General features: G+C 45.1%; 1 protein-coding gene across 4 annotated transcripts in view; it reads left to right on the top strand.

Moving 5' to 3' along the window:
- The window catches only part of PIAS1 (protein inhibitor of activated STAT 1), a 113461-nt gene that overhangs the window by 53464 nt on the left and 40196 nt on the right, over window positions 1-19801 (top strand). For all 4 annotated transcript variants that reach the window (XM_060175638.1, XM_060175640.1, XM_060175639.1 and 1 more), the window contains 4 exons: window positions 10596-10680; window positions 10873-10920; window positions 14373-14463; window positions 15442-15576. In XM_060175638.1, coding sequence (XP_060031621.1) covers window positions 10596-10680; window positions 10873-10920; window positions 14373-14463; window positions 15442-15576 — 359 coding nt within the window. The remainder of the gene's footprint in view (window positions 1-10595; window positions 10681-10872; window positions 10921-14372; window positions 14464-15441; window positions 15577-19801) is intronic.

Raw genomic sequence — 19801 nt, 5'->3', positions numbered from 1 at the left:
TTCTTCCTTTTCTCCTGTGAACTGTTTCCAATGAGCTCTCCACTGCCGCTATGCCAAGAAAACACTGTTGTTATCTAGGTCGTCAGTGACTACTGCGTCACGGAAGGCAGTGCCCACTTCTCAGCCTGGAAGCATCAGAAGAAAAAGCTGCAGGGTGACTGAGCAGGACAGAGGGTCCCCAGCACCAAGTCTCCAGGGGATGAGAAGTCAGCGAGTGTTCAGAGTAGGCAGCAGTGCAAGTCTGAGAGGAAAGATGCATTTCATACTGCTTAGTGTTATCAGGGAAAGCTTGGGCTCCCTGTGCACTTGCCTGTGCGAGCGAGCGAGCGAGCGAGCGAGCAGCGTTTCTGAACACAGTTTGGCAGCTTATACAAAAACTTGTGACCCACCCCTTCCTTCATGAGAGGATATCTTAAGGAAATACAGATCGCACACACACTCTCACACCCAAGGGCAGAGGAAGGGATTCATCAAAGCAGCGATTCTAGAGAGAGACAGGGAAGCAGTCTAGTTGGGCAACTATAGCACATCTACATGGCTGAAGACCGTGTAACCACGGATAATGATGACAGGGGTGTTTATTGTCACTGGGAAAAAAAATGCATGTGTTTTTTGTGACTGAGGTACTCAGAGCCTTTGGGCAGGTGGGGAGCAGTAAGCACGCTGCGCTTGTGCAAGGTGCCTCAAGCCAAATGCCTTTTGTGTCTATGCCAAATGCCTTTTTTTTTTTTCTGCTATCATTACAAGTGACAGAATTTTAGAGCTGTTTTTCCTAACTTTGAAATACTCCATTACTAACAACAATAAAAAAGAAAACAAAGCTTTTTGAAAGAGAAAAGCTGACTTCCTCCTATTTTTGTAGTCAGCTTCCCTTTCCTATTTCTGCACTCCAGCGCTGATCATGAGCGCTGCCTTGGCTCTTAATGGGCGGACTTGGTCTGACCCGGTGCTGCCTCTCCACCCTGGACGGGAAATAGCCCCAGCCTGCCATCCGTGAGAGAACACACGGGCCAAAAAAAAAAAAAAATCTATTTATCACAGCTAAAGTAACCCGGAGTCTGTAAGGACTCGATAGATTTAGCCGAGTATAAGCCAGCTACTCGTTTACCAGACAGGATGAAAAGAACATAGAGGCTGAGTGGACCAGGTAGAGTTAAAGTCAGAGAAGAAGCCACTTGGCTACAGCCCGTGTGGGGACGCAAGGCACTGCAACAGACTTTATGGCTCCAGAGAACGACAGTAGCGTGTGATAAACGCCTGTTTCCAGATTTCTTTTATTATTCTTAGAAGTATTCGTGTATTTCTTCATGGCATCATTCTGGCACATGTAGTGCCAGGGATGGAACTTGAGATCTTATGCCTGAGCGCCCAGCACGTTATCCTTTCTGCCACCCCCAGGCCACTCTCCCCGGTTTTTTAACTTTGGTCATTTTTGTTTCATAATAGCAAGTGTGTGTGTGTGTGTGTGTGTGTGTGTGTGTGTGTGTGTGTGTGTGTGTGTGTGTAACCTGTGCTTCACCTCAAAAGACTTCAAAGCCTGGCTTTACTGTGAAATTTTTGCCACCGTAGAAATTGTTCATATACGGGAGTCGGGCTGTAGCACAGCGGGTTAAGTGCACATAGCGCAAAGTGCAAGGACTGGCATAAAGATCCCAGTTCGAGCTCCGGCTCCCCACCTGCAGGGGGAGTCACTTCACAGGCGGTGAAGCAGGTCTGCAGGTGTCTTTCTCTCCCCCTCTCTGTATTCCCCTCCTCTCTCCATTTCTCTCTGTTCTATCCAGCAATGACGACAACAATAATAACTACAACAATAAAACAAAAAGGGCAACAAAAGGGAATAAATAAATATTTAAAAAAAAAGAAATTGTTCATATACATTGAAGTCTAGTTGGCCTGCAACATTACTTGAGTTTGAGGCGTACAGTGTGACTCAGTATTTGCACACTTTATAAAGTGATCACAAGAGTAGTTCTACCACCTCAGCAACTTTCAAGTTTGCGAAGACGTTTATTGATTCTAGCCCCCGTGCTCTGTGCCTCTTGGTTTCCTTGATAGCTGAGTGTTTGTTACTCTTGGTCCCTGTGACCCATTTTGCCCACTTCTTAGCCTCCCCCCCCCCCCATGCTCACCCAGCTGTTTTCTGTCTTCCATGATTTTCCTTCAGTTTAGGAATTTGTCTTGTTTTTGTAGATTCTGCATACCAGTGAGTTAGACAGATTTTCTCTGTCTGGCCTACTGCCCTCATGGTCCATCCGTGTAGCGGCGAGTCAGTGGATGACAGACCACATATGTCCGAGCTTGGCGTGCGGTAGACAGTACCACCTAGATTTGTGTGGGTACATTATGATGTTTGCACTTAACAGAGCTGCTTCATGATGCCTTTCCCAGAACTCGCCCTGCGGTGAAGTGATACATAGTTACTGATGCAAGAGAGAGATTCAGGGTGTCACCATGGCACATGCGACGGTGGGGATCGACCTCAGAACCTCATGCCTGCCCTGCAAGTCTAGTGCTGCCTGTGATGCCAACTCCATCCCCCACCCCCGACCACGTGCCTCCCGTCTTGTTCGTTCGTTCCCGTGAACATTCTGAAAGCTGAACTTCCCCTGGAATATGAGGGCACGGAAGCGGAGGCATTTTGAGCTGTTCTGGCAGGTCTTGAGAAAAGCAGAGACTAGTCACCGAGTTGATGACCAAGCAAGCACCTGAGGAAGAAGCTTGCCCCAGAGCTGCCTTGCAAGACACGGGAGATAGCTGGTCGATGAGAAGTCCAGGTCAGGCAGACACGGGGGTGAGGGTTGCATGTCGGGGGTGAGGGTTGCACGTCTGGGGTGGCAGGAAAAGCTGGCGGTTATGCTGTGCCCACAGCGCCCAAATTGGTGCTTGTTCTCAGGACCAGCTATCTGAGGTGTGAATGTGTCCAGAGGGGTTCAGAAGCTGTTGCAGCTACTTCCCCTGGTCTGATTTTCTGTGGCACCTCTGTTGAGCCCCGGAAGGTTTCAGTTAACAACGCTGAGGGCTGTGGTCCAAGGACACAGTCAGTACCTGGGCTGCCCTCACAGACAGACAGCGCAGGATGACCTGGCCCCTGGCAGATGTGGCATGATCTGCATGGAGATCTGCTCATGAGGCCTGAAAGGCTAAAGGCACTCCAGAGAGGCAGGCGGCTTCCTCCGGCCCTCACCTCACCAGCTAGCCAGAGGGCAGACTCCACCCACTTTGCGGGAGGTGGAGATGCAGGCGGCAGGGGGACCAGATCACCTCACCGTGAATCCAGGCTCTCCACCATCATTCTTCAGTGATCTGACCAGTTAGTGAGTAGTAACTGCTTTCACATTGAAAAAGACTTTTAAACCCAGCAATAGAGTATCATAGCTGTATATTCAGTATGCCGGTGTAGTGTTGTATTAAGTCTTTGTGGGGGCCGGGTGGTGGCACACCTGGTTAAGTACACATGTTACAGTGAGCAAGGACTCAGGTTCAAGCCCCTGGTCCCCACCTGCAGAGGGAAAGTTTCATGAGTGGTGAAGCAGGGCTGCAGGTGTCTGTCTCTCTCCCTCTGTCTCCCCGTTCCCTCTCAATCTCTCCGTCTCTATTCAATAATTTAAAAAATAATACAAATTTAAAAAGTTTTTGTGCAAGATACGAAAAACAAAAATACTATATAAGCAATGTATACTAATTACGAGGAGACTTTAAAGTAACATTGCAAAGAAGTCAGTTTTTGCTACCTCTTGGTCTTTTAGTGCATATGTGAAAATCTATTTATGCATCTTAATATATATCTTGCTTTCATTACTGTGTTGTCATGTCATTAAATATTGTTTGCTTAAAATATCATTAATTTCATTCATTTTTACGTGTCACACTTGAAAAAGAGAAACAGAACACTCCTCCAATATGCATGCACTGGGGGCCGAACTCCAACGTCAGGCACACAAGCCCTGTCCCCTGAGTAGAGCTACTGAACACCCCCCCCCCATACTTGTTATTTTAAAGGCAAAGTCATCAAAGCCGTGTGGATTGTTACCAGTTCCTTATGCACCTTCTCTTGGTGGAGACACATTTTCAGCAGCCTCCTGTCTTTTTTTTTTTTTTTTAATTTTTTAAAATAATATTTATTTATTCCCTTTTGTTACCCTTGTTTTTTTATTGTAGTTATTATTGATGTTGTTGTTGGATAGGACAGAGAAATGGAGAGAGGAGGAGAAGACAGAGGGGGAGAGAAAGACAGATACCTGCAGGCCTGCTTCATTGCTTGTAAAGCGACTCCCCTGCAGGTGGGGAGCTGGGAGTTCGAACCGGGATCCTTATGCCAGTCCTTGTGCTTTGCGCCACCTGCATGTAACCTGCTGCGCTACCACCCCGACTCCCAGCCTCCTGTCTTAATGCTGGTTTGCAGCATCATGAATCTAACTCCTTCCAGCTAGTTTTTGTAATTACACAGTTGTCCAGGTCTTTGTTTGTTGTGTAAACCTGGGAACTCGTTAAAAAATTAAGGCTGACATTTGTAGATAGGTACCTCAGTTTCATTTCCCCCAAGACAGCAAGAAACATTCTATAACAGAAAGATGCCTATTTTTAGCTTTTCGTTCTGCTGGTTAGATGGAACAGCGAATATTTTTAGAGCCCTTGAAAGTACAGCCACTTAGATCAGCCTAGTGTTTCTCTCATCAGAAGCTCAGTAAACTTGTTTATGTATCTAGGTTTTACCTTCCAGTGTTTGGAAATTATGTAAAGTGCAACAGGACTCCTCCTTTGGTGTGTAGCTCATGTCTGTGGAGCAGCATGTAAAATAAGAGACTGTGAGACCACGTCTTTTCCTCTAAGTGTTTGTGTATTTTGAATTGTAAGTCTAGCCTGGTTATAGGAGTAGTACCTTCTTCCTTAGACAAAAACATCCGTAATTAATGCTTACAGGAAGGGTGACTGTTGAGAATCTTCTCCCAAGAATATAACAGGGCCCTTAATAGTCACAAGATATGCCCCAGGATCTCTGTGAGTGTCCTTAATTATGAACACCACTAGAGCAGAGCGGCTCATCTGAATGATAAATTCCGCTAGATGGAAGACCACCTTCTGTTTACCCGTCCATCTGTTGATAGGTATCTGGGTTCTGTCTGGGTTCTGAAGCCGTACATGACGGGCTCTCTGCTTCCAGTTCTTGTGGGCACTGTGCAGTGCTGAGGGTGCCGTCATTCCGTGTTAACTTCTGGAGGGAGGGGCCCCCAGGCTGGTTTCCACAGGACCTACAGCATCGGCACAGCCCTGCCCCACTGGAGATGGCATCCGCTTTCCCGCAGCCTCAGCAGCATTTGTCATTTTCCTTTCTCTTTGTAAATTTGTGTCATTTACAACAGTTGAAGTTGGTGCGAGTGGCACCTGGCTTTGGGTCTGCAGTGGGTGGTTTTGCTCTGCGTCTCGTGTGCTTATTAGTGACGCTATTATTCTAAAGGGGGTTTATTCAGCTTCTGTGCCTGTCTCTAGCCAGATGTTTGTCGCCGTTGCTGTGCCAAGGCATTCATATATTTTAGACCTCTTACTAGATACAATTGCCAAAGCATTGATATATTTTAGACCTCTTATTAGATACAGTTGCCAAAGCATTGATATATTTTAGACCTCTTATTAGATACAATTGCCAAAGCATTGATATATTTTAGACCTCTTACTAGATACAATTGCAACTGTTTCTCCCATCCTGTCTTTACTCTCTAGTGTCTTGATGCACATTTTAAATTTTAATGCAGTCCGGCTTTCTCTGTTCTGTTTTTGCCTTGCTCCTGTCTTTAGTGACACATTTAAGAAACCATTGCAAATCCAAGGTTGTGAAAATTGGTTTCTTTTGAGAAATACACATTTTGTCCTTGCAACTTAGTTTTCACCTGTGTTGAATTAAGTCTTACATGTGAGACAAGGTCCTCCTCCTTTTGCCTGTGGCTATCAGCACCCTTTCTCCATACAGTAGTGTCATCATCATATTTGTCGAAAATCAGTTGGCCCTGGAGGTTGAGGGCTTCTTTATTTCTGTCCTCTCAGTCATATTCCATTGGTCTGGAGGGCTCCCTCAGAATGATTTTTATTGAGAATTCACTAACTCTAGAAAGCCTATTTTCTCTCCCCCTCCCTCTCTCTAAGGATTACCTCTAAAGGGCCACAGCTGTCCATTTGTGTACTGACTGCAACACTATTTTTAGAAACCATATTCCTTGTTGTGTGTGATCTATGAAGGCTTGCTTCCATTATCTGCTGTTAGCCAGACATCTGACAAAGATTTCTCAAAATGTCTGTATTTTTTTTTTTTTTAATGCTTACATCTTTTCTGCCTTCTGAGGCTTTTGGGAAAGCTGCTGAATCCTAAAGCATCTTTGAAAAAAGGAAATTTTGTTCTGTGGAAATAACTCACCCCCACCTGCTGGTGGAGGGGAAGCTTCCCAAGCGGTGAAGCTGCGCTGCAGGCGCCTTTCTGTCTCTCCCTCCCTGTCAGGCTCTCTGTTGCTATCACAAAGAAAGGGGAGAGGTGGTGGATTTGTTGTGCCACACTGAGCCCCAGCTATAACCCTGGAGGCAATAAAGAAGTGGGAAGGATGGAGAGAACTACCAAGAGAAAAAGAAATAGCCCAGGGAACAAGCGGCGGCTAACCCAGAAGGGTGCGTGGGTTGCAGTGAGCAAGGACCTGAGTTCAAGCCCCTGCTCCCCACCTGCAGCCAGGAAGCTTCACGAGGGTGAAACAGTGCTGTGGGCACTTCCATCCCTGCCTTCCCTCTCAATCTCTCTCTCCCTCTATCCAAAATACATAAATAAAATATATTTCAGAAGGGCGGGCGAGAAATAGCTCCACTGGCAGAGCATCGGATTTGCATGTTTGAGGTCCGCAGTGGATCAGAGCGGTGCTCTGGCTTAGCTTTCTGTCTCCTGCTAAACTGTGATTAGTTTACCACCAGGGCCCTGCTCAGCTCTGGCTGATGGTGGTGCTGGGCATTGGACCTGGGACCTCAGAGTCTCGGGCAGGAAAGGCATTTTGCAGAACCAGTATGCTATGTCCCTGCCCTAAATATATAAATCTTAAAAAGAAATCATTTCACTCCAGGAGATCGTCAACAGATGCCTAAAGTCTCAGAGGGTACTGAACTTATATACACTGTGTTTTGCCCTGTGTGCACACCTGTGGTAAAGTTTAGTTTATTAACGAGGCACAGTAACAACAGGAAGTAATAAAACAATTTAGCAGTGCACTAGGAAAGGCTGTGTGAGTGTGTTCTCTCAGAATAACTTCGTGTCTACAGTATTTGGGGCACGGTTAGTCCAGAAGGCTCTGCTGCATAGGAGGGTTGTGTGTGTGTGTGTGTGTGGGTGTGGGTGTCGCGTATAACACTGTGACTCTGAAATCCCATGGAGAGAGAAGGGGGCAGGCACGTCAGTGCTGTCTAAACTATTTGAAGACCGACTATATTACACCGATATGACTACGGCATAAGTGGGCTGAAATCCCCTCACCTATAATTAAGTGTAAGGGCAAAAAAGAGAATAGAAAGAGGAATGCGTTCATTGTTCTAAGTATCTCACCTCATTTCCTGCCTTCAGAATTCTGTGAGGGCTTGTGTGTTTGTATGTGTTTATGTTTTAAATATTGACTGAAGCAGACACAGTGAATAAAAAGCATGCGGCAAGTAAGTAGCAAGACCGATTTTGTAATCTGGGTCTTTCTAATCTCACCTCTTTGCACTAAACTCTGCTACTCTCAAGGCTCTAAGCAGAATTAAGCTACACATCAGGAACCATGTTCTGCCTGAACGTAAGGCCCATCCTTTCCCTACTGCTTAAGGGATTCAAACAAAAATGATGGCAGAATTAAAAGAAGGCTGAACTCTAGAGCAGTGGTCTGTAGACTTATTTGGTCACATAGACTGAATGTTTACTGCAAATTTCTTTTCATTATATCTTGAAGCACTGTGTCAGGTTTATATATATGGTTTAAAAGTAAATGCATGGAATTGTAAGTGAAAAACTCGGTCTCACATTCTGTGTGAGATGCCAACTTTAAAGCATTTCTTAAAAGAGAGACTGGAGGCCAGTAGGTCACTTGGCCTGGGCATATGATGCAGGAGTCAAACCTGGGCCTCACGCAGGCTAGCTCTGTGCTTCATCCTTTGGCGGGCGTCACCGGGACCTAGAAGACTTTACTGTCAGTACGAAGTGTCTGTGATGCTACTTGGCCTGGATTTTTCTGAATGAGATAATGAATGATAGCTTAATTCACTTTTAGAATGATTTTGAATATTGTTATCTAAGACCAAAACTATAACTTATTCCCTGACATTCATAGCGGAAATTAAGCCTGAAAACCACATTGTTCGAAAGATACATATGCAGATAAATGCTAATAACCCATGAACATCACAATCTATATGTAAAAGAGAGTGTAAGTATGGGTTATTAGTGTTAAAAATTATTTTTAATGTGGAATAAGAAACAGCCTTGCTATTTTAACCATCTCTAATTCTCTATGTGTGTTTAAAACATACTGTGCTTAGATTCTAAAACAAATTTGAAATTTTGCCTAGAGAGTAATATGAATTCCTGTGCTTGGGAAATTATTCTAGCACTGTTTGAGAAGAAAGCCAAATATGTGAACGAGGCCAAGCCAGCTGGACTGAAGTCTTGATGGAGATGCCCTCTTACAAGCCAGGAGACTTGCATTGTCTGGCGGAGCAAGTGGCCTCCCTCTCTGTAGTCTGGCGATGGGTGACACTCCACAATTGAGATAGCGTGTTCTGGTTAGAAACTAATTCTTGTGGATAGGTTCTTTTAAAAAATAATAATAAGATTTTCCTGCATCGCAGAAAAGAGTAAAGCAAACCTGCCCTTTAAAAGACTATGTGGGGGGAGTCGGGCGGTAGCACAGGTGGTGCAAAACACAAGGACCCGTGTAAGGATCCCGGTTCGAGCCCCCGGTTCCCCACCTGCAGGGGAGTCGCTTCCCAGGCGGTGAAGCAGGTCTGCAGGTGTCTGTCTTTCTCTCCCCCCTCTGTCTTCCCCTCCTCTCTCCATTTCTCTCCGAACAACGACGACATTAATAACTAGAACAACAATAAAAGGACAACAAAAAGGAAACTAAATAAATAAATATAAAACAATTAAAAATAAATAAATAAAATAAAAGACTGTTGAGAAGGAATTGTAGCTCAATAGACAGTGCTCTTGTTCTTTCTTTTTCTTTCCCTCATGGTAATATAGCTGTACAGATTTTTCTGTACAACGCACCGTGCTTTGCTGATAGCTGTAGAGGAAATGTTGCCTGCAAATAGGATCGGATCCAGTTTAAGCAAAAGCTAGGCAAATTAAAGCCTCCAGTCCCCGCCTGCAGGAGAGAGATTTCATGAGTGGAGTGGTGAAACAGAGCTGCAGGGCTTCCTCTTTCTTTCACCCCTGCCCCATACACGCATACATGCATTTCTCTCTGTATCTTTCATATTTAGGAAAAGAAAATTGGTCACTGGGGACAGTGGACTCATGGTGTAGGCACTGAGCCCCAGTGATAACCCTGGTGGCTAGTAAACAAAGTTAAAATAACAAAGTCTGATAAAAGCCACCACAACTGTAGCTGCCAACCTTACCTTCAGAATCTCTGCCGTGTTCCGACCTTTGCTCACCTGTCTACCATCTGCTCTTCTTCTCTAACTCTCCCCATCTTTGAGTTAGCGACGTTGAAAGTTGAATCGTAAGAATAGAAGTAACTGGGGGACGGGTGGTGGCGCACCGGGTTAAGTGCACATAATGTGAAACACAGGACCCACACAAGGATCCCGCTTCGAGCCCCCAGCTCCCCACCTGCGGGGAGGCGGGGATGGCTTCACAAGCTGTGGAGCAGATCTGCAGGGTCTTGTCTTTCTCCCTCTCTATCTTCTCCTCCTCCCTCAATTTCTCTCGGTCTTATCCAGCAGCAGCAGCAACAAATGGAAAAAAACGGCCTCCAGGAACAGTGGATTCATAGTGCAGGCACTGAGCCCCAGTGATAACCCTGGAGGCAAAAAAAAAAAAAAAAAAAAGAAGTGACTGTAGTATTTAGAATGTGAAGCTTACAGGAAAGTCTAGGTGGGAGGTGCTAAAATTCTTCATTTGCCTTAATGGCAAAGTTTCACCGCACGTAGATCTTAGTGTTTCTGTTCGCTGCTTAGCTGAGAAACACACTGTGACTGGGTTGCTGTTGTCTTGCTTTAAGTAAAACTGATATCAGCATATGTTTACATAGTGGGCTTTCTAAGTTCCTAACATGACGGATAATTTCATATCATTCATTTTATCAAATAGCTCTTAGATGATTTGTCTTGTTCATTTGAATGCTGATATGTATATACTATTTGAAATGAGCTGTTCTGTGTTATTTCTTTGATACTGGAACTGGCATACTTCTTAGCTATCAATGTGGTCATTATCATCCCAGCTAGTTAGACAAGTAAGCTTTTTATTTGTCTTTCTTTCTTTTCCTTTTCTTTTCTTTCTTTCTTCCTTTTTTTTTTTTTTTTTTTTTTTGCTATTGTGTTGTTTATTGATGAATTTGATGGTAACTGAAAGTATATTTTTTCTTCGTCAGCATCAGACAACAGTCAGCGCTTTCGAGAAACCTGTTTTGCATTTGCATTGACCCCTCAACAAGTACAGCAAATCAGTAGTTCCATGTAAGTCATCTTCAGTTTGCTCTGTGAATCCAGTGTTCTCTGAATAAATCTAAACAAATTGTTAACAGTTTAATTGAGTGACCTGATATTTTAAATCCCAGTATTGACAGTAGTGCTCTATTGTGTTACTTTGAGTCAACATTCTTGTGCATATTTTTTAAATAATTGCAATTCTTACTCTGTCTTTTCTAGGGATATTTCTGGGACCAAATGTGACTTCACAGTACAGGTCCAACTAAGGTAAAGTTTTGATGACTGTGTATTCAAAGTTTAAAAGTCAGGGTTGCTTCAAGAATAAAGAGTCCTGCTTTATTTCCAGTAAGTGTATTCGATGTGTTAGCTTCAGATGTTTGGGTGAAGGGAAGCCTTGCACTGTTAAGTGTGCAAATGTGTATCCAGTTTGATGTGGGGCGAGCACAGCAGATGCCACATATCTAAGCACAGTCCTCCGTCTTGGTGGCCCTCAGTTAGCTGAGAAGCTTCAGTGGCTGGTGTGTTTTAAGTATCATTCACAGTGGTTAACTTGTTAGGAACACCAGGCCTTATCTGCACAACTAGAAAACTGCTAGAGATGAGGAGCTAGCATTTAGGGTGAGCCCGTGCTGTCTTGTGGAGTAATAAAAACCAAAATGTCTAGCTGTTCTGTCCTGTATTTTAAATCGCTAATTGAAACAGGCCCTAATTTAGATTCCTTATGCAACATCTCTTGGTTCTTGTACAAAGACAAATGGAAATTTTCTCCTGCCTGGATTCACAGCTTCCCTTGACTTGGTTTCTTTTCTTAGCTTATTTGTTTCTTCTGAGAACATGCGCCTCTGTTTTGCTTATATAAGCCTCCTCAGTGACCATCCATGTGTGAGCCCAAGTGCCCCGCACTGTTCTTGTTGCAACGGGGAGAGAAAAGACAGTGCAAGGTGGGGCCAGGCGGTGGTGTACCTGGTTGAGCACACGTTGCCCTGCACAAGGACCTGGGTTCAGTCTCTGGTCCCCACCTGCAAAGGGGAAGTTTCTCCCCCCTTCTCAATTTCTCTCCGTGCCTGTACGAAGTAAAATAAAATAAAATAAAAGATTACTGAGTTGAAAGTATAGAAGACAGTCATTTTCCCTGTAATTGTGGGAGGATCAGGTGATAGGATGACCTCACCAGCCAGTACTCAGCTCTATGTGCAAATACCGAGTGCAGAGGCCAGAGTAGAGGTGGAAGCACCTGCCAGCGGCTTCTGTGTGGAGCAGAGAGGAAGTCTCACATCTAGGTTTCTGGTTGGAAGAAAATCTTGACAGTGATGGGGTGACAGAGATGGTCCCATGTAATGGATACTTCATCCTCTGTCAGGGACAGGCCTTGATAACGGCTGAATAAGTGAGAGCACTAAAATAGGAGGCGTTCATAATTAATTACACATCGCTACAGGAATTCTTACTTCCTGCCTCGACAATCTACATTTTTCTCACAGCAGTGTGCAACTTTATTCATTTAAGCAGTGGTTTTTATTCTGTTGCTTGGAGTCACCCTGAGGGGTCAACATTACTCCTATTTTTATTTATTATGTGTAGAATATAGCGAGACAGTGAAGGGGGAGGTATTAGGTAGCATAACGATTATGCAAAGATACTCTCATACCTGAGGCTCTGAGGTCCCTGGTTCAATCCTCTGCATCACTATGAGCCAGAGCTGATCAGTGCTTTGGCATAAACAAACAAACAAACAAACAAACGAGACAGGGAAAGCCAGAGGGTGGGGAGACAGAGAGACAGCTGTGTCACTACTTCACTGTTTGAGGGGTCGCCCCCGGGTTCCTGTGCCCGCAGCATGTGCGCCATCGCCTAGCCCAGCCTCTAATCCGGTGGCTCCTCTACCCCTTGCCTCACATGTTGAGGAAGAGGTTTGTCTGCATGGTGAGGGCTCCACAGAACTCGGTGATGGAGTTCTTCCCACGCTGCACAGAAGGTGCCGTGAACATTCTGTCAAGGTGCAAAAAGCCCCAGTGTACACTGGGGCTAAGAAAGTAGCGTAAACAGAGCAATCTGTGTCTTGTTCTAGAAACAGAAAGAATTACAGAGTGCCTAGTCATCCTTGGTCCTGAAAGATTACACATTTAGAGTAGAAGTAGCCACCAAGTGTTTTCACGTGTTCCTAAAACACTTCTATGTATACAAGCCATGTCCCTACTTGTCACCCTAACTCTCGAGTAGTGGAGTGAGCCTAGTGAGCAGAACGCAACCCTGGGGGCAGACTGAGAGCGGTTTCAATATATTCTGTGAAAGGTGAAATTTTCCCTGGCAATGTTACGTCTCCCTCCTTTTTCTCTTTTTTTCTTTTTCTTTTTTATTGCCATCAGGAATACTACTGGAGCACAACAAAACCACTGCTCTCATTTTCCCCTTTTTCTTTTTATATTTTTCTTCCCCGTTCCTTCTTTAATTGACAAGACAGGGAAGTTGAGAGGAGGGGGATAGAGAGTGAGAGAAACAGAAAGAACCTGCAGCCCTCACCTCCTCTGCCGGCAGGGCGTAAACTCAGGATCTTGGTAACCCGTACTCAACTGCATACACCACCACCCAGCCCTCCTTTTTTTTTTTTTTTCTTTTAAATAATAGTAGCTGGCTGTCAGTATCTTTTATTACTTTTCAGAAAGACTTCTTAATGGAGGGAGGGAACCAGAGTTAGCATAATGGTTATGCAACCAGAGTCTCATGCCTGAGGCTCCATCCAGTCTCAAGTTCAACCCCCCACACCACCATCAGCCAGAGCTGAGCAGTGCTCTGGTAAAAAAAATAATAAACTGCAATAGTTAAAAAAAGAAAAGAAAGGGGGCCCGGGCGGTGGCGCAGCGGGTTAAGCACACGTGGTGCAAAGCGCAAGGACCGGCATAAGGATCCCGGTTTGAGCCCCCGGCTCCCCACCTGCAGGGGAGTCGCTTCCCAGGCGGTGAAGCAGGTCTGCAGGTGTCTGTCTTTCTCTCCCCCTCTCTGTCTTCCCCTCCTCTCTCCATTTCTCTCTGTCCTATCCAACAACAACCACATCAACAACAACAATAACTACAACAACAATAAAAAACAAGGGCAACAAAAGGGAAAATAAATAATAAAAAAAATTTTTTTTTTTTTAATTTATGTGGCACAGGGATGCTGGACTCCGGACCTCGTGCTCTAGTGCAGTGCTGTGCCCACAGTGCCTCTCCCAAGGCTGCCACATATTGCACAGCTTGAGAAGTGGTATAGGGGGCAAAGAAAGCATTGGGCCGCTGAGCACAAGGTTCCAAGTTTGATCTCCAGTAATGCCTGTGCCAGAGTGATGCTCTGATCTCCCAGTTGAAGAAATTTAAAAAAACTCAAGAAATCCACATTAGCCCATGAATAGCTCTGTGAACTTCAATATTGATGAAACTTACTTTTAAAATTTTAAATCTCTTAAGCTTATTTGGCTACAAAATCTCCCACATTCCCATAACCCATTTGAACAAATAAATGGAAATATTGTGATGATAAAAAGATAGAGGTGATCACTGAAGTTGTGTTGGCAGGGTTTAATTGAAGCCTGTGTACATGTCTGTTCTTGGTGGAGAATGTTTGGCGTCCACAGGTCTTTTGTTGTTGTTAAATTTGACCAATTTTTAGATTAGTTATTAGACAAAAAGTGTTAATGAACTATGTTGTAGTAAAGGAAATTAAAATTGCCTTTTATTATTTAGGTTTTGTTTATCAGAAACCAGTTGTCCACAAGAAGATCACTTCCCGCCCAATCTTTGTGTCAAAGTGAACACAAAACCCTGCAGCCTTCCAGTAAGTCACAAAAGCTGTTTGTTAGCTGTTTTGTTGTTTTTGTTGTTGTTGTTGTTGTTGGTTTGTTTTTGTTTTTTTATACTGCAAGAAAGGTCAGAATCTCACTTCACTATGCTGTGCTGGGTATTGAACTCAGGGCCCGCTGCATGGAGGCCTGCCCTCTTCTGCTGAGCACCGCCACCTCTCCAGCCGCAAAGGCTGGTTTTTAAATGTATTGCTAGCGTGACTGGCAAGTAAGTAACCATAGCTGTTTTAATATTTTTCATTAAGAAAACATTTTTGTTTGGGGCATATATACACGCGACTGAGTGAAACACTTGTACCAACAGCTGTAACATCAGTGATAGAGACAGAATCTCGGCTTTGCAGTCGGGTGCCGTGACACCAGTGCTCAGCTGGGCTTGGGGGAGGGGATACTGTGGGTCTGGAACCTGTGGTGGAACCGAGATGTGGGGACTGCTGCGTCTTACAGAGTGGACACGGAGACGGTTGTCCTCCTGTGAAATCCCTGTGTACTTCTTTGGTTCGCAGTGAATCATTCTGATTCTTAAACTTTAATTTTGAAAGGCTGATTTATTTTCATAAGCAGACAGGGAGCAGGGCCGGAGCAGTGTGCAGTCTGGCCTGTGCTGGTTGGTGTTAGATATCGAACCTGGGAGCTCCAGGGCTCGTTCCCGGCATGCCAGTCTAATGTACCACTGCTGTGTATCTCCATGACGCAGAGCCCCTCCACTTTAGAAAATTTTGTCAGAGTATTTTGTTTTTAAGGTTTTTTTTTTTTTTTTTTTAGGTCGTATTACAAATATTTTTCTCTGGTTAAATGTAACAAAGCAATAGTTGCTTAGAGAAACATGGAAACCTCTCATAAATGTTTTCATCTGTGCCTTTTAAAGAAAAGATTCACCCTTTCCACTAGGCAGTTCATAGGGGATCTTGTTTCTAAGAATGGATCCTGAAGTGAGCCTGTTTCATCCTCAGGGTTATCTTCCGCCGACAAAGAACGGTGTGGAGCCCAAGCGACCCAGCCGGCCGATCAACATCACCTCACTTGTCCGGCTGTCCACGACCGTGCCGAACACCATCGTCGTCTCTTGGACTGCAGAAATTGGGAGAGTAAGCACATTTCTGTTCCTACCAGATTCTTACTTTATAAGGGAAGATTACTCTCCATGGCTACTTGAGCTCAGACCTGTAAGTGGCGCTGCTAAGCGCGTTGCGAAAGGACCTGTTTTCATCTCACAGTGAATTTTCAACATGTTCACATTAAAAAGATGGGGGGACATAGTATCCACTGTTTTGCCACTCGCTCCTTTTGCCAACTCGTTTATTATAGATGCCTCCCCTGTCATTCCCTCTGTCTGCATTGTTTGAAGTCCCCGCGTTACAGTCTAACGTGAGTGTGCTCTCGTCGACCCCGTCCCTGTTGGCTGGCCTGACCTCACTCACTGACTCGCTGCCATTTGCGAGGCTGTTTGAGCGTCGTCGTGGCCATAGCCATGCTCACGTGCAGCGTGATCTCCTCAGTGTGAACTTGCATTGCTGAGTTAAGGAACAAGCAGTATTTTGTTCGCTTGGTTGGTTTCTCTATCTTCATTTGCAGACTCTACCTTCCCCCCAATATGTACAAATCTTTTCTCTGACTTTTTTTTCTTTTTAATGTTTGCCAGTAGGCGGGTAACTGCTTTTTTTTTTTTTTATTTTACTTTTTTGGTCATCTTAGTGTCTTCCCCACTCTGGGCTGACTTTTTCAGAAGTGTGAGACAGAGGCAGAAAAGGAGGGAGGGTTGGCAGACAGCTCCTTGGATAGTGGCTTTGTCACTTGGGAGGTCCAGGTTCATGTGGGCTGGACTTCGACTAGTGTTTCAACTAGATGGTTCCGGTTATTGTGAGGCCAGACCTTCATTGTTTTTTGTCTCTTAAGAGTATGTTCCACATCAGCCCCTATCACACATGGTCTGTTCTGCCCTTCCCACTCTTTGATGAATATCTATTGATATCGCTAGGCTTCTGAGGTTTCTTTTTTTTTTTTTTTTTTTTCCAAATATGATTCTGCCAGAGAAGCCATAGTTCTTCTTGTAAAATTGTTTTTATTTATTTATTTATTTATCGCATAGAGACAGCCAGAAATTGAGAAGGGAGGAGAGAGACCCCTGCAGTCCTGCTTCACCACTTGTGAAGCTCTCCCCCTGCAGGTGGGGACCAGGGGCTTGAACCTGAGTCCTTGCGCACTGTAACAAGTGTGCTCAACCAGGTGAGCCACCACCCAGCCCCCTGAGGTTTCTTATTTTACCCTTAAATAAATCCCCTGTAAATGTGTGAATGGTGTGTAGTAAAATAAATCCCCTGTAAATGTGTGAATGGTGTGTAGTAAACTTTACTTTTGTTTTAAATAACGGCCCTAACATTATTGTGGAAAGACTGATCAGAAGGCACCATGATCATGTATTTGTTTTTATCTAGGGTGTGTGTCTAAAGCTTTTCTACATTGTTTCTTAGTCTGGCATTTCTTTTCTGGCACAATTTCAGAGTATTTGTGACTTGCAGTTCTATGATATGAGCTCATAGCTTTTCACAGATCTATTTGAAAGTTACTCAGTGCTCACTGTATGCCATGCCCTCAGAGCTGGCAGTGCCACAGGGAGGGGGCAGCCTGACTCTCTTGGAACCTGAGATCTAGGGGCCAGAACTAACTGTAAGGGCCATAAGAGAGGAGGCGGGGTGTTACAGAGTATAGTAAAGACACTCTGAAGTGGAGAAAGGCTAGGTTGGACTTCCTGAGGAAGTGGTGACCAAGCCGGGAGCTGAGACAAGAGCAGTGGGAATCACTTAGGTGAAAGGTTCAGAGGAAGCACTCCACACAGCAGCCCAGTGTTAGGGACGTGCCTGAGTCTGTTCAGGAAACTGCAAGGGGGCCACTGTGGCCCGAATCCAGAGCAGTCGATGAGACGAGACTGGAGCGCTTGGCGAGGGCCAGACCACACAGGGCTTTCAGAGTAGGGCTGCTATCAAGGAGATCATCTTTTAAGCAGAAGGTTATAAACAGCTTGAATGGAGGCCAGGATCCTGAGGGGACATCACCTCTTGTGAGCAGACTGTTACAGAGCATGGTGGGGGTGGTTGTTAGCCTACAGTGGAGGGACAGAGAGAAGCAGCAGGTGGATCCAGGTCTAAGTGATGGGTTACAGGTGAGAGAAAAGGAGAGGTCAGGGCTGACCCCTTGGCTTCTGGCCTGAATACAAGGTACATGCTAGCCTCGCCCAGGAGAGGAAACGCCAACATGGAATGGTTTAGGTACACTGTTTTGTTTTCCTTTGTAGGAGGTGGGGGGAAGGATGGAGACCATCTCTAGTTTGGGTCTGAAGCTCTAGGTATAGAGTGGACCGTGGAGGCCTGTAGGCTCTGGGTACCACCGTGAGCTGGAGAAAGAAAAGGGAGTCTCCTGCCTCTCAGCATTTACGGAGCCACCCAAACAGGCTGGCTTTGCTCAGGGCGGCGTTGCCTGACAGAAGAGCAGGTGCCTGAGATATCCCCGCCAGGAGCCTTGAAGTTTAGGGAGCCAACGGAGAACACGAGGGAACCCTGACACATGGAGGGCAGGCTGGAGCATGGGGATGAGGAAGCCACAGGGAAAGTTTCAGGAAATGAGGTGGGAACAGGTGCTGGGCAGTCAAGTCTGCTGACTCAAAAGAGAAAAATCTATAAGCACCCTGTGAGTTAGGGGTCTGAAGTAATTTAGTCCCAGAGCTCTGTGGGTGGTGGGTGGGAGAAGCCCGCTAGAGATAGGCAGTAGAGAGAGATTATGCAAGCTTGGCTTTGAAAGAGAGAGAGGTGGGCCTGAAGGAATGGAAGAGTATATTCCTGGGAGAGCCTTTTGTATTCTATTTATTTCTATAACTTACTATTATTTTACCAGAGCACTACTCAACTCTGGCATATGGGAGTACTGGGGATTGAACCTGGGACCTTTGTTGCCTCAGGCATAAGTCTTTTTGCAGAATCTTTCTTTCCCCTGCCCACTGGCAGAGTCTTTAAAACAAGTTAAAGTGGATGGCAGGGATCTTCCTGAGAGAAAGAGCATACAGATTCAAGGGGAAGAGGAAGCAGAGTCTGGGAGGGTTGTGTTGTGACTGATTTCATGGGGGTGGGGACCCAGGAGTGCCTCCCTTAATGGAAGAACAGAGCGTGAGGGTGCAGGTGGGGGCAGGAGAATGGCTCAGTTACGGTGACTTCACTTGTGTCAGTGAGAAGAAGCAGACTTGGAGGAGAGTAGACGCTCGGGAAAGTGACTCTGTAAAGCGAGCCTTGCACCTCTACTCCTCCGAATCTTCCATCAGACTCGAATGAGATTTCTTCAAAAATTTATAGGTGAGATTAGAAAACATTCTTTCTTCCTTTTTCTTTGCTTTTCTTTCCTTCTTTCTTCTCCTCCTCCTCCCACTTTTTTTTTTTTTATTTTTTTTACAGTATTTGTGTACTCATTCCAGGATGTTTGCTTCTCCATTTATTCAGATCCTCTTTTATGTCCCTGTGGGGGCTTGAACCCCTGGTCCTTGTGCATTGTGAACCACCACCCAGCTCCCTGGTGATGGATTTTGTATGTCCTTTTAATTCCTTTTTGGCATCTTCCTGCCTTATGTATTTTTCCCGTAGCCTCAGTAATATGTCACCATTTACAGAATTCTTTTGAAATATTTTACTACTAATGTGACTTGCACTTCCCCTTCTTTGCCTCCCTTTTTGAAGAGGGTGTTTTCATGTCTGGGTGTGTGTATAAAGTATAGCCCACTGAGGAAATGTAAACAGTGTTTACATACAGTGAACTATGAGAAAGGTCTCACAGTCTGGGAGAGAAGCATATGTGATTGTTGATTTTTTTTTGGGGGGGGGGGTGGGGGGTTGTGGGGAAGCATGGGAGGACTGGCCCTGGGATGTTACTGGGAAGTCTCCTGAGCCCCAGAAGGAAGACAGTACCTCTAGTGGTCTGGAGGTCTCCAAGATAAGGTCTTTGTGTAGGCCTTGACAAGACAGGGACATGCATTTGGAAGAGAATAGAGAAATCACTCTTTCCCAAGATCTAGGTCACCAGTTTCAATTCAGCTTGTCAAGAGACTCTGAGTAGTTCACTTAGAATCTCTTACTGTTCAGAGGACTCATGTGTGTCCCTAGGGTCATGGAGGAATGTCAGGAATATGTCTTCAAAGGAGATGAGGGGAAGAGCTTTTGCTCGCCAAAGCCAAGATGCTTATAGATTGACGAGTATATAAACCCAAGCCCAGGCAGCCTTAAACTTAGTGTGATAGCTCAGTTATAGCTCAGCTTGTTTAAAAAGAAGAAAAGA

This window comes from Erinaceus europaeus, chromosome 16, assembly GCF_950295315.1.
Source record: "Erinaceus europaeus chromosome 16, mEriEur2.1, whole genome shotgun sequence".
Classification (NCBI taxonomy): Eukaryota; Metazoa; Chordata; class Mammalia; order Eulipotyphla; family Erinaceidae; genus Erinaceus; species Erinaceus europaeus.
This window is presented reverse-complemented; position numbering and strand designations above follow the sequence as displayed.